Source organism: Papaver somniferum, chromosome 4 (genome assembly GCF_003573695.1).
Source record: "Papaver somniferum cultivar HN1 chromosome 4, ASM357369v1, whole genome shotgun sequence".
In the NCBI taxonomy this organism is placed as follows: Eukaryota; Viridiplantae; Streptophyta; class Magnoliopsida; order Ranunculales; family Papaveraceae; genus Papaver; species Papaver somniferum.
Genome location: NC_039361.1, coordinates 71,869,728 through 71,885,009, shown reverse-complemented (window position 1 = coordinate 71,885,009; position 15,282 = coordinate 71,869,728). Strand labels below are relative to the sequence as shown.

At 34.8% G+C, this 15,282-nt stretch overlaps 1 protein-coding gene across 1 annotated transcript; it reads right to left on the bottom strand.

Moving 5' to 3' along the window:
* Nucleotides 1-84: 84 nt before the first annotated feature.
* Nucleotides 85-3,117, bottom strand: LOC113275867 (26S proteasome non-ATPase regulatory subunit 10-like). Its single transcript, XM_026525439.1, has 5 exons — nucleotides 2,906-3,117; nucleotides 2,635-2,767; nucleotides 1,413-1,537; nucleotides 632-778; nucleotides 85-417 (listed from the first exon to the last, which is right to left on the bottom strand). The coding sequence occupies exons 1-5, from the start codon at nucleotides 3,083-3,085 to the stop codon at nucleotides 277-279; spliced, it is 726 nt and encodes a 241-aa protein (XP_026381224.1). The 5' UTR covers nucleotides 3,086-3,117; the 3' UTR covers nucleotides 85-276.
* Between the last annotated feature and the right edge of the window lie 12,165 nt (nucleotides 3,118-15,282).

Sequence of the window (15,282 nt, the reverse complement as noted above, 5' to 3'; positions counted from 1 at the left end):
GTGCCAGGGATAATAGCAAGATGCTTGGACGCAGTTAAGTTTAAGACTGCTGATGTGCTACAACCCTATTGGACAACAGTGGTACCAACAAATTCTTTTCTTTTTTTTTTTAGGAAAAGGGAAATATCTGGACTGCATATATACATACAGTTTTTGAAGTAAGAAATTAACAACACAAGAAAGTTACTGAAGAGTTCTTAAAATTTTTCAAGTTCTTAAAATTTTCTTGACAAACAAAAACACATTACTTCTAATTCCATCCACTAATGTACAGTTTTAACCTTCAACTTCATTGAAGGCTTTGGCAGTATCAATTAGTAGTGGTCTGAAATCATCTGAAGCTCGACCAAGCACGGTATATCCCTCTTTGTCTTCGATGTCAAAATCGGCTTCATGCCTTATCAGGAGAAAAGCTACCTGTTATCAAGGAAATGAAATGTTAATGGTGAAAAAAAAATGATGTTTCCTTTTCTTTTTTACTGGTCATCTTTTCACTTTGAAGGTTCCTACTTGAAAAGGTTAGTGTCCAAGAAAAAACATTTCTACTTTTAAGAAATATTGTGGATGAAAACAAGGCTAACATAGCTTTCCAAAATAAGCTTTTCTTAAATAGAAAGTAGGTTAGCTTTACCTCTTTGTTCTCACATATGACTGCTGTCATAAGAGGTGTTTGGCCTGCCCTATCAACCGCATCAATATCGGCACCTTCTTCAATTAAGAGCTCACACACATTCGAATTTCCTGTGCTTGCTGCTCGATGCAACGGCGTGCAGCCAACCTTTAAAAAAAAAAACCACATGCACGTCCAAATTAGATAAAATAAAACAAGATAGGAGAAACGAACAATGCCTAAACTCATATTGAACCATAGATCAGGGCATAAATCATCTTTAAGTACATCACATCTACTCGTAGTATAATCCATCATTGGATACCACCACCACACGCACATATTTTATTAGCGATGCTTCTTGTGATCATGATACAGAAAAATGTGTAATTGGTCTAAACATGTATGCACTTTAATGGAAATGTAGGACCTAAACACGTGGATGCCTGACCCTAAATCTCTTGATGATGCAGTCAATGGAAACATGTCTTTCCCAAGGCAGTTGCATAATGTAGCTGAACACCAAATTTATTCTAGAGTACATCGAAATATGGGAATCTAACCATTTTTAATACACTAGGAAATTTGGTTGCAGACCCCCAATGTATGCTCGTAATAACAGAGTGACTTCTAGGTTAATTAGGCCTCTCGCTATTACTGTTGATTTACTTTTTAAAGACTCCTCCTATGTTGGTTTTTAAGTTCTTTTAATAAATCTTCTTAAAAGTCAAAACAATCAAACGGAAAAAATAACACCTAAAAGAAAATATAATGTGAGAAACTCTTGTATGAAGTTACAAACCTTGTCCTTTTGGTTAAGCTTTGCATGATAAGAAATTAGGACATCTGCTACTTTTAACCATCCCTTGCTTGCAGCATAGTGAAGAGCAGTACGACCACCATTATTTTTTATGTTGACATCAGCTCCTGTTGATGGTTGAACTTGTCAATTTCTAAAGTAAAATCACCATATTACGCTGTATGCTAAGGAAACTCAAAAGTCACAAGCAGTAAAAAGGAAAGAGCAGATAATGGGATGAGGCAATCACCATCAAGTGTAATGTCATTGCCTTTGTCGTCATGGAATCTATTACAAACCTCTTGCCTCTTGGGTGGCAATAAAACAAACAACATGCAGATCTTATGATAATCACTTCAGTTTATTAACTGTTACCCTATTATTCCATATGAACCCTTACTAGCAACTATTCAACGACACACATAATGAGCATCTCTTCATGAGAACTAGAAAAGAAAGCTTGTACCATTCTGATACTTACTTCCAGTCACTATCTTTTTCATATGAATATTATGAATCGCCTATCTTACACACATGACAATGATAGCCACTCAGAGATCCAGATGAACAAGGTCATTCATAATATGAACTTACACCAGATGGATCACATTACACATTCGATTAATTGTTACTACCTCACACTGTATTTCCCTGAAAGTGTTGTATACTTTCTTCGTTCATTAAAAGGTCATAAAGCCTAGGTTAAACATGCTGACTTCTATGGGCACACTGAAAGTGTACAACACAGAAGAGTGCGGCGAAATTGTAAGACAAGATACTCATCAGATGCAAGAACAGTGCCCAAATTCATGTGGTTAATGATCCAACAAAGTTCATATATAAATAAGAATATATTCATCAAACCTCAGACGCATCATACATACATCTTATATCTTGACAGCAATAAGGTGATTAACAACATACAAATCCTGCCAGGATAGATACCGTAGTACATGAATTTACTCCCATAACTCTACTATGCTAACCAAATTAACAATCAAAAGTAAACTTTAGGAAAGTAAATATAGACAACTCAAGAAACCCCGACTCTCTCATCTTTTATCTTTCTTACAAATAGGTATTCACAAAGAATCACATTCTTTGAAAACTTAGCACAAAAACAATATCCATCATTGTAATCCCAACACCTCAAATCAAATCACACGAGCAAAAAGAAAAGGGAAAATGCCTGTCAAATCAATGAAAATATGAGTAAAATTCTCACCTCCTTTAAGCAAGATTTCCACAATTTCAGCATTGCCAATACTAGAAGCAGAATGAATTGGTGCCCACCCTTCTTCATCAGTACTATTAACACCACTTACTGATGGATCTGCAGCAGATGATATCTTCACTACCTATTTCCAGATACAGAATCACCTCAATTAAAAAATTACCCATATGACCTAAACATATGAACCCTAAAAATCCCAATACAAAACAAAAAACATACAAAAATAAGTTCATATGAAGTTGTAAATTATGCAGTTACTTACCTCAACATGTCCAGCAGAAGCTGCGACATGAAGTAATGAACGACCATCTTCGTTTCGGAGAGAAAGAATTGTTTGAAGTTGTTTTTCAGTAAGAGATTTGAAGATTGAAGCAGCTTTGAAGAATTCTTCTTCGTTGATTGTTTCTGTTTTCGGTGCTGATGTATCCAATTCCATTTCCATGATTACAATAGTTTTCTTTTTCTTCTTTCTAGTGGAACACTTCGAATTTTGAAAAAAGCCGAGCACACTGGGGTTTTTAAAGGTTTTAGTGAAGTTTCTCTTCCAAGTCACCAGGCCGGCTGGCCCGAGTGCAAAGTAGGGTGGGCAAGAGCAAACGGATGGGTAGATGGGAATTTGGTATCACCCGCGTCTAGTCCATATAAATGACGGATTTGAGATCTACCCATCGTCTAGCCTTTTACCGGTCGGATTTGATATCCGTGGATAAGGGTGCACACGGTACGGTTCGGCTCGGTTCTTGCCGAGACCGAGTACCTGTACCTTACACCCTACGGTACCAAAAAAATGGACCGGTCCCGGTTCCATTCGGGACCGGTCGGTACCGGTACCGGTTCCGGTTCCATTTCAGGGGGAAAAAAAAACAAGCAGAAATCTATTGCCCTGTTTTTTACTTTTTTTACCTGTTTTTTTACCTATTTTTCAATATCTCACAGCAACAACTAATAAGTAACAATATTAATAGCAAACCAAACAAACAATGTCTTGAAAATCTTAAAAAAGAAGTAGCAGTAGTCACAGACACACACTAAGTCTTGAAAATGAGAAAATCTGATAAAAGAACAACTAGCAGTCTAGCAGTGCTGCAGTAGCCTTGAATATTGATCTTCTAATCCATGTCAGCAGCACTTGTGGTGTCATCATTGTTGATAGGACCAAGTAACGCTGCAAAAAAATAATAATATCAGTTAGTAACCATTAGACTATATCTATTACTGCCAAACACAAGTAATAATGTAATATGTTACCTTCTTCAATTTCAACATCATCATCTGGTATGTAATCAGATAGAAGATCAAGTTGTATTGGCTTCCTTAGCCAGCTTTGTGTGCAAAGCAATGCCTCAACTGTCATTGTAGATAAAGAGCTTCTACAAGGACTTAAGACTCGCTTTCCTGTGCTAAAAGCAGACTCAGAGGCAACAGAAGACACAAGAATGTATAATATGTCCTTAGCCATATGTCCAAGTATCTTATACTTTGTACTGTTGGTCTTCCACCAACCCAATAAGTCAAACTCCTCCTCCTCATCTTCTCCTTCACCTTGTTCATACTCGTCAATGAAATATTTATCCAACTCTGTTTTTCCCTCATCATCATTTGGGCTTTTCTTGAACCTCTTACTCCTTGACATCAACTCTTTCATACGACTTGGCCCTGTCACTGGTTTACTTACCACTGCTTTGGCTTGTCCCTGGATAGAACTACTTGAATCCTCATGAACTGAATAAACATCCTTATATTCTTCAAATAGAATCTTAAAATCCAACTTAACAAGCTTCATAACAGATTCAACCTTAGAAGAATTCTTCCCATACAAGAGATCAAGAGCAAATTGTAGTCCTTTTTCTTTCTCTCTAGGATCTAACAACATGGAAAAAAAGATTGTAGGGTTCATCTTTGCATAATCACCCCAATATTTGTTATACTTCTTAAACATTTTTCCAACCATAGTAGCAATAAAAGGATCTCCATCTACATTATCTCTAAACTCAACTAGTTGCTCATATATGATAACTAATTGCCATAAGAAAGTGTTTGTTGTTACCTTAGTCGAGGCTGAAAATGCAACAGTGGCATCAAAGAATACTTTCAAACATTTGAGAAGGCCTCTAGCAAAGATCCAGTCCTCTTCACATGGAGCAGGTTTCCTCACTACTACCTTCTTCTTCTTCTTTTGTGCCTTCTTCTTCCCTGTCACCTCAACTTCTTCTTGTTCTTCTTCACTAAATTCTTCTTCTTCTTCACCAACATTAACATCAATATCAAAATCATTAGCATCAGGTAGATCTTTCTCACTCTGTTTTGGGTAATAAAACAACTGCCGATATTCCTTGTCATACCTTTCTAACCTAATAAATGCTTTTTCAAACACTTCTGCAGCCTGTAGCATCAAGAATGTGCTGTTCCACCTAGTCTTAACATCTAATATCAATGTTACCTTAGACTCTATTCCAACTAATTTTGAGCGCTTAAGCTTAGCCAACCTAGATGGAGAACCTTTTATATACTTGACAACTGACCTGATTCTTGCAATTGATTTGTTGTAGACCCTCACAACATCTTTTACCACAAGTGCAAGTACATGAGCTGCACACCTTACCTGAAAAGGTGAATTCAAACAAGTATTAGATATTTTAATAAATAAGTAGAAAGTAAAATAAATAAATAAGTCATATGACTCATATTCATATACATATACTTGCATGCAAGTACTTAGCTCTCTCTTCTGCCCCTGTCTTTGAAACAATACTAGTCTTCAAATAATCCATTGCTACCTTGTTGGCACTCACATTATCCAAAGTGACAGTAAACACATCTTTAAGATCCCAATCTGACAAACACTTCTCTAACATCTCACCAATGTCAATTCCTTTGTGACCACTAACCTCACAAAACATAATAATTCTCTTTTGATACTTCCACTGCTGATCAATAAAGTGAACTGTTACACAGATGTAGTTGAAATTGTTTGGTGAAGTCCATGTGTCTGTTGTCAAACTAACCCTCTGCTTGGTTGACTTGAAGTAATTTTTCAACTTTTCTTTCTCTAATACATACATGTCTAATAAACATCTATAAATAGTCATTCTACTTGGCACAACAAATCTAGGCTCTAAGACATGCATCATTCTCCTAAAACCTTCACCCTCAACTGCTCTAAATGACATCTCATCAATTATAATAAATTCAACAACTGCCATTTTACATTTATCCTGACTGAAATTAGTACAGACTAACTGACCTTCATCCTCACCCAGTGCTGCAGGATTTAATGTCAGAGTTTGTTGTCCTTTTGGCTTTGGCTTGTTAGGATTCTGCTTGCATCTGTTGAAGTGCTTCCACATTCCACTTGTACCATTCCTTCCAGTATGAGCCTTTATCACCTTCTTGCAGTAATTGCATGCAGCATCTTGAACATTTAACCTCTTGAAATGATTCCAAACGTTAGAAGTTATCTTACTACCACCCGTTTGAGTAGAAGTAGCTTCTACATCTACTGCTGTTGTCTCTGGATGTGCTGCTTCATTTGTTGGTTGCATTGAGGATCCAACAACTGTATCTGTGGTAGTGGTAGGTGTAGCAGTTGTAGGTGTAGGAGTAGCTGTTTCATGAGCTTGACTTGATGCATCCATGCCAGCTTATGACTGAAATGAAACAAGAAATGAAACAAGAAATGAAATGAAATGAAACAAGAAATGAAATCAAACAAGAAATGAAATAAGAACTCAACTGAAGCATAAATGCATAAAGCATAACTGCATAAAATGAAGACCTTAAAGGAAATAAAGACATTGTATCATACATATAAAAGTTCATGAATATTAAAAACATTGTTCTAAGCATAAGTGCATAAGCACAAGTGCATAACTGCATAAGTTCTAAGCATAATTTCATTAAGCATAAGCATAACTGCATAACTGCATAAGTTACAACTTCTAAGCATTATTGCAACTTCTAAGCATTCCACAAGGCAGAAGTTCCATTTCTGGACATGTTAGCCCTATAAGTCCTTCCACAGTAATTGCAAGAAATGAAATGAAATGAAACAAGAAATGAAATAAGAACTCAACTGAAGCATAAATGCATAAAGCATAACTGCATAAAATGAAGACCTCAAAGGAAATAAAGACATTGTATCATACTTCATACATATAAAAGTTCATAAATATTAAAAACATTGTTCTAAGCATAACTGCATAAGCATAAGTGCATAACTGCATAAGTTCTAACTTCTAAGCATAATTTCATTAAGCATAAGCATAAGTGCATAACTGCATAACTGCATAAGTTACAACTTCTAAGCATTATTGCAACTTCTAAGCATTCCACAAGGCAGAAGTTCCATTTCTGGACATGTTAGCCCTATAAGTCCTTTCACAGTAATTGCAAGAGGGTTCTTCAACATTTCTCCGAGTGAAATGACGCCATATTTCCATCACTGACAAAGTTGGCACTTCCTGTATTTGAGCTCAGTGAATAAGACATAATACATGTGAACAGTGAACTAGTACATGAAATTTAACTATCTTCAATCCTTAAAGTGGACTAGTACATGAATAAGAAGAAGAAAACATGTAATCTAATAAACAGTGGACAATCATTTATAGTGCTTCAATCATTTACTGTGAACTAGTACATGTGAACATTTAAAGTTTAGTAATTTGTGAAATTTGTTTAACATGTGCTTCTAGTACTTGTGTGACATGCAGTTAAGAAAGAACATAAAGTTCAGTAATCAGAAAGAGGCTATGTACAATGCGTTCCATAAAATTCTTTAGACAATGATTCCCATTCTATAGAAGAAGATAAAAATGTTCTACTGTTATGAAATTGTAAAGTTCAGGATTTTTCTACCTTGTGCAATTGATGCAGTCCTGCGGCTCCTGCCTTTGATAATGTACCTTGATTTTACTTGTCAGGCAATTGCTCTCAATTGGTCTCAATCTTTGTCCTGTAGAGTGGGGTAATGTAGCTTATGATCAGCAAAATCTGGCAACTCATTGCTTATAAATTGCCACTCTTAACAATGACTGACCCAGTCTTATACAGTCAATTAAAAACTCGTATAGGAACACTAAATTTGGTGGTTAAGCTCAAAATTATAAAAAGATGCATTGAAATTGTATGATAAAATGCCTGTTCTACTTCGATTTCCCAGAATTAAAATTAAAAGCTAATGAAACACAATTAGCCAGGAATTCAACAAACCCAAAATAGAGACACGGAAACAAAAGGCAAGAATACTTACAGAGGTAAGAGTGGGTATATATAAACACATAATCATTGCATGTATATTATGTGTTTATATATACTTGAGAAGAGTTGATTTGATCAAAATGTTAAAGAAATTGACTAAAAATTTTGGCAACTCATTGCTTATAAATTCATGATAGTTCCAATTGAAAGATCAAAAAGCAAGATGTTTGAGGAAACTGGGTTACACAAGGTTCTGTGAACTGGTTATCTAATTACTTGTGAAAATCCATACAAATACCTCTGGAAGTGAACAATTTAGCTTTCTATTTCAAGTATGATTCATAATAACTGTTCAAAAACATTCATCAATAGCCTTTAAACTGACTCAATCAAAAGAATGGTAAACTAAATACTCAGAGTCAAATTCAACACCCATGTTAACATTTTATCAGCATTCACAAAACTAAAAAACAACTATTAGTCTATTACAGAAATTTTTAGGTAACCCTAGCTTTAGAATAGCATTTCCATCTTCACGGCTAAACTACTGCTCATGAATCAAAGATCTAAAAGCAAAAAAAATCATCCAAAAATGTGACAGAACACTAAAAGCCTAGATTTAGTTTCAGAAGTGTAAAAGAAACAACATCCATATGAAGAAGAAAAAGATCTTACGGTGATTGCAGTGAATCCTTTAAGCCGCTACTCGCTATGAAGGTTTGGTGGGAGATGAAGAAAATCCTTTAAGCCGCTACTCGCTAGAGAAAACAAAAATCCGTTAATCTCAATCACAGATTCACAGACATGCATACAAAAATTAAAATCAAAAAATTAAAAATTACTTACCACCGGAATTGTTCTTCTAATTTTCTTCACACCGGAATTAAAAACGAAGAGACAGACGAAGTAATACGGTTTGAACTTTTAATCGTTTGATTGAAGGTTAACAGAGAAGATGAAGATCAGAAGAAGGGGAGAATTTCTTCTCCTTCTCAGAGAGAAGTACTGAGAAGAGGCGAGAAAAAACTAAGGGAACTGAAACCCTAATCTAATAATGTGAGCTTATATACCCCCTATTAATCCAATGGCTGAGACATATCCCTTATCCCCTAAATATAACGGTCAGAATTATTCGGGACTTCGGTCCGGTACGAGACGGTTCATGTGTTGGACCGTGTACCTGTACCCCCAGAGCTCGGTTCCTATTTTTGGGACCGGTACTTGAACCTTGTACCTCGGTTCGGTCCAAAATCAGGTACGGTTCCATCGGTTTCGGTTCGGTCCGTCGGTCCGGCTCGGTTCCTGTGCACCCTTATCCGTGGGAGCGGATTGGACGCGAGTTGATTGACGAATTTTAAAAAGAAATAACCGTTAGATGTATAAAACTATATCTCGATTTCTAGTCTACAAAATTTAAGTCTCAGACTATGATTTGAGTATAGTGGTTGAGTATCAGACATCATTGGGTAACCGTCAAAGATTGAGGACTGAAAAACAAACAAAGACATTTACGAGAACTTCATCAACAAAGAAGTATGTGAAGACTAACCTATCATATTTACTCACGATATTTACCATTTTATCTTGTGAGACCATGTCGTATGATTTTAGTAGATTTAATGTTGCAAAGAAGAAATTTCGAGTTCAAGATTGTCTTGGTTAAACTCTCGAAATATGATTCAAGAGGATGTTCATAGATCCTTAGAAATCTTAGTTATAAGAATTTATTCTTCACAAACTATTTTCGTTTCAAGTTGACCATTTGGAAATTGCTCAAGCAATTATGCATACTGTATATGGCTATTGGAAATGTCTCAAATTAGTTATGAGATACTTAGAACTACTTGGCGCAAAGTACACATACTTGTATGTAAAACCTAAGTCAATCTGAATTCCGAAAACTGTAGAAGTTTGTAAACCCGGTTTGCGAACCCTTCAATTACATCTGAGTGGGGGTAGGTTTGCAAACCCCTTGAATATGATTTCATGAATTTCCAAGGTTTGCAAACCCCTTGGGCCTAACTTCCCGAACTTCTAGTGATTGCGAACATATACAATTCCTTTATTAGCATAAGTACACGGACTATTCCATATGAATATGTTCGCTTTTGCTAAAACTCTCATAGACACTTTTAATACAAGTTTATTCACAAAATCACAATGTACTTGTGGATCATTGGTCTAGAGTGTTATTGAAAACCTCTAGTGCTCGTACATTCAAAGGATACTAAACTACTTTAGATTATCTTCGTGCACGATTTCAGAACCTTGGACCATAACGAACATTCTTTTATGCAATTTCATGGCGGAATTTTTACATGCTTACATGAATTCCTTATAAAAATTCCATATAAACTGAGAAAGTGTTTGCTTGAATTTCAAGCAACCCTATCTTGGAGTTAAAGCTACTTGAAGTCTTGGAAATATATAAATAGAGAGACTCTTGCAACATGATTTCTCAATCCCCAACACTTTTGTGTCCTAGTTACAAATCTAAAGTCGTCCTCTATAACCTAGGTTCATCATTAAACTATATTCTAGGTTACGACATTGAAGACTTTACTTAGGAATTTGCGAATCCCAGTCAGAATATCTTTTACTTGATAGTTTGTGTATCCGGATCTTGTTCTTATTGATCCTTGAGGTTTTCATAATCTCGGATCATGAACGAGATAGATAGAAATCACAAAGTTCTATTCGTTAAAGATTTTGCGATTCCTCAAGATAGATATTTAAACTCTTCTTTGATTTATTCGGATTGTTCTTGAGAGGTGGTTAATAATACAGGCTTCTCAGCTAATTGAATTGAAGTGTTCCGGATTCGTGAGGTTTGCTGGACTTTGCCTTTGCAAACAAATTTTCAAGACTAGATTGAAACATATCAAAAGGGAAATCAAATAGGCTTGTATGTTAGAGGCAGATAAGTTATCAAAAGTCTTCACTAAGGTCGAGGCAACTCTTAGGTTGTAAAGGACGTCAGCTAAGGGAATCAAATGCGTAGGATCTTGCGAGGTTCAAGATATGTAAGGAATACGACTACAGTTGAATTATTTGGAGAGTTAATTTGGTCTCAACTACATTCCAGTCTGATGTCTGATAGCATGCTAGTGACTGTAGTGGTTTAGTAAAATACGGTATTCGAATCTGGACGAGGTCCTGGGGTTTTTCTGCAGGTGCAGTTTTCCTCGTTAACAAAAAAATTGGTGTCTTGTATTTTTGTTTTTCTACATTATATCTTTATAATTGGAATATGACAAGTAGTACGTAATCAATCTTGATAGTTTAAGTCCTTATTATATGAGATCAGAAATAAGAGTTGTTCTTGTTGAATTCATATCTTGAAAGATACATAACAAGTTTATACTTCTTAGATTTCAGATCTTTTTAATTCGGATACAACTAGATTGATCTTGGATATTGATTTTTAAGATCGTCCAAGAACTCTTGTACAAAATCGGTGCATGGACATCTGGTATATACATATTGATTGTGGAAGAAAAAGAAAACAAAATATACAATATTCTTCAAGGGTCTTTGCGTTGACCAACTTGTGATTGTATTACGTTTTGTCCATACAGGTTGTCGAACGAAAAAGTTGGTGGTATACTTGGTACCTTCTCTTTTTCCTGATAAAATTGATTTGTTAAAAACCAACTTACTTGCCTAAGCCAGGATTTTACTCTTACATCCCTGGATTCATTTTTCTATTTTGTAAACAATGGTATCAAAGGTCTTAAGGTTAGATTTGTGTATGAATGAAGGGGCCCCTAAATAAGAATCATAATTCTCAATCTTCTAAATTTATTTATATTTGCTTTCATTCGATCAATTTAATTGTAACAAAAATGGGAATATGAAAATTAGTACAATACCAATATTGCTTTAGTTGTTTTGACGCAAGAGAAAAAACACGTTAAATACATATTGTGAAAATTGGGTTAAAATTTAATACATCACAAATATGCACATGACAACTATTTATGATCAGGTCAATAGGGCTTTGCATTGCTCCATATACTTGCAAATAGACTTAAAAACATCATATAGAGAAATAATTATTAGACTTAAAAAACATCGTAGCCTAAGACTAATCATGATGAGAACCAGAGTGTTTGACCAAACCTATTATTGATATTTTTCCTAAAACAACAATTAGCGATTAATAACTGTCTTAACCACTTTCTCATTTTAACGCACTTTCACTTTCTCACTTTATATAATTAAGATAGTAAACTAGAAACCATAAAACATTCGTTGCTCAGATTTTCTCATTCGAGAATAGACCTATCACAACCTAAACATTCGTTGCTCCGATAATGATTTCGACCGATTCCAACAAACCTTTGCTACTATTGTTACTCTTATCTCTAAGCGAATAAAAACCCTTGGTTGATTAAAACTCTTTGTTACTGTTATTACTAACTTTATCACCAAGAGATTAAAAATCCTTAGTGGATTCAAACCCTTCGTCACCAAGTAAGTAAAAATCATTGTTTAATTGAAAAACCCATGGTTATGGTTGGATCACTTAAAGATCCCACTGCTGCAGAACTGCAGAGTGCAAATTTGTATCTAAAGAATCCAATTCAGCCTCTTAAACTTGATATGTTACTGTTATTGTGTTTTGGGATTGTTGTAATGGTTAGAATTGGAGAATATGTTGGCATGATGAATTTGTGGAACTGTCTTAGATATGATGTATGTAATTATATTTGTGATCAAACTTGTATCGTCTTCGATCTCGGATCGACTATCAATGAAATTATGAGGCTTGCCTCTTTTATGAAAAAAAGAAAAAAAAAACTTGACAAATATCATGTCTCTTTCCTCCTCCATATATATACCATGGCCCAATTGTCTCATTCCCCCATACATTTAAAACCTACAAGGAAAAACAAGTATGGCTTCAAAAATCCATCTCTTCAAGAAATTACTCAGCTCAACAAATGTATCCAGTCTCTATTTCGCCTCTATTAATAATACCTCTCTATTTTCTTTTTTTCCTCACACACCCTACAGAGAAAAATAAAGTTGAGGATTTCATAAATTCTGCACCATGGCTTCAAAAATCCACCTCTTCAAGAAATCGAGCATGCTTTTAACTTTCAAATCCATATTTTTTTCTTTCTGATTTGTTTATTTGTGGTGCTTATTAATTTTTTTGGACATGGATTATATATGCCTATGTGTTAGATCTAGAAATAGAAGCTGGATACCCTGAAAAATATTATCTGCATCCATCGAAGAATTTAATGAAGATATCATCTAAATGGGGTGTCGTTGAGCATGGAGATTATCTTACTTTCACGGTCCATATATTTGGCTTTGGGGATACAATTTTCATTAAGGTAAAATAAAAGTTTATCAATATTGTAGCAACAAATCGTTTTGATCATAAAGATGGGATGGGGAGCTTCAATATGGAAATGAATCCTTATTACCTAGGTTTAATAGTTCAGGATGATTAGAATGTCTGAGGGTACTGCATGACTCTGTATTTTCAAACTCAAAGGTTGTTGAGAAATGAATAAGAATGTTGTCTAATAGTAAGGTACAGGGAAGGTGGTCTAGTCTTTGGTTTTATGTTTGTTGTTTTCTGTCTATTTCTTTTAGGGTTTATTTATATCTTTATAATTTCAGTTTTCAGGAGTTTTGGAAATGTTTTAAGATCAGTACTTTAATGATTAGGAGCTTAAAATATAATCACATCAATCTATATGAGTGTTTATCTATCTATCTTTAATATAAGAGTCTTAATTAGTTTTTTTATTTTTTGTTTTTTATGAATCTTTTAATATGATTTTGTTATATGTACAGCTTCAAATAAAGCTTTTAATCGTCTTGTCCCGTCTAAGAAAATATAAAAATATATATAGAGATTATTTGTATTGTAGAGACCAGGATTTTTTTTTTTGTTTGTTTTCTAGTCTCTAGTGCCTATTATGTAATTTATCTCCGCATTTTGTAGAGTCAATTTTATTGCCTTCAATTGCGGATGCAAACCCAAAATGGTAAATCCCAAAACAAAAGCTAAAATAAACACATCAAAAACAAAATAAACGCAAATATGTCAATTAAATTACCATTTTAAGTTCTCCACCATACTAAATCACACACTAAACTTGACGTTGATCCAAAAATACCGAACAAATGTGCCAGCCCAGGGATATTCTCAAGATCAATCACATCCCATTTTTTTGTTTCCTTTCTCTGTTAAACAATCTTTCAACCAGGTTCAAGCTCTAATTTTTTCTCTTGACATATAACAGTCCCCATCAAGCCCATTCTCAATCCGTAACATCATAACCCCCGATCCTGATTTCATATCGACAAGTCAAAATGAGCACCTTAGCTTGGAACATCTAAGGAATTAACAACCCAACAACAATTCAACACTTAAAAGGGCTAATTTCCCTACATAAACCCAACAATCTCTTCTTATCCAAAACTCTAGCCAATGAATCCCATATGTCGGGGCTAGCCCAATCCTTACAATATCTCACAATTGTACCCAAAATTGACAGAAGACGAGGGGTTTATTTTATGTGAAAGAACAATCTAAATGTTCGAGTACTGTTTCAATCCCAAAGTTACATTCACGTCGTCATCACTCCTCCAGCTCTAGGTCAACTGTTTCTTTGCATCGATATATACAGACCATCACATCCAGACGCAAGACAAGACTTATGGCAGGATTTTCGCATAATTTACCCTGCAATCAACAATCCAACGTCATGGATATTATTAGGAGACTTTAACGAGGTAATGTACCAATCAGAAAAACAAAAAAAAGGAGTAAGGCAAGTAACATATGAACAAACTCAACCTTTTCTCACAATGATAGATCAAATGGGCTTCATGGATTTAGGATTCCGCTGGAATCCATACACATGAACAAACAATCAACAAGGACAAGATAATATCATGGAAAGACTAGATCGAGCCATCACTACCCAGCATTGGCGTACTGTTAGAGAAATGCTCGGTCGAAATCGCATGCTGATCGAATTTTATATAGTGGTAAATAGAGTTGTCGTTCACTCGGACTTGATGAGATTGATTTTAAGAATTAATAAACTAAACTAAAATAAAAATATATACAAAATATTGTCACAAGATGAAGAGAGTTACTGGGACTAGGATTTCGTCAAATTGATAACATAGGGTTCGATTTATTTATTCTCAACAATTAAAACTCAATAAATAAAATTAACATGGACTCTGATTTTGCCAAGGTAGATTCTCAAAAGATTAGTTGTAAATCCTAAGCATGATGTATCAAAACATTTAAGCTAAGCATACTTCATCAAATTAAATGACAACCAATTAATTCAATTCATATTTCAATTAAAATTAATACAAACGTCTTAAAAAGAATTAAATAATTTTACCCATGTATGACACTCATCTTCCTCCGTCGTCTAGTGTTGGGGCTTAGCT

Coding starts and splice junctions, on each gene's coding strand:
- LOC113275867 (XM_026525439.1), bottom strand. CDS start 3,085: ATGGAAATGGAATTGGATACATCAGCACCGAAAACAGAAACAATCAAC. Junction 2,768..2,905: donor CTTCTGCTGGACATGTTGAG/GTAAGTAACTGC, acceptor ATCTGGAAATAG/GTAGTGAAGATATCATCTGC. Junction 779..1,412: donor AGCTTAACCAAAAGGACAAG/GTTTGTAACTTC, acceptor TTTTTTTTAAAG/GTTGGCTGCACGCCGTTGCA.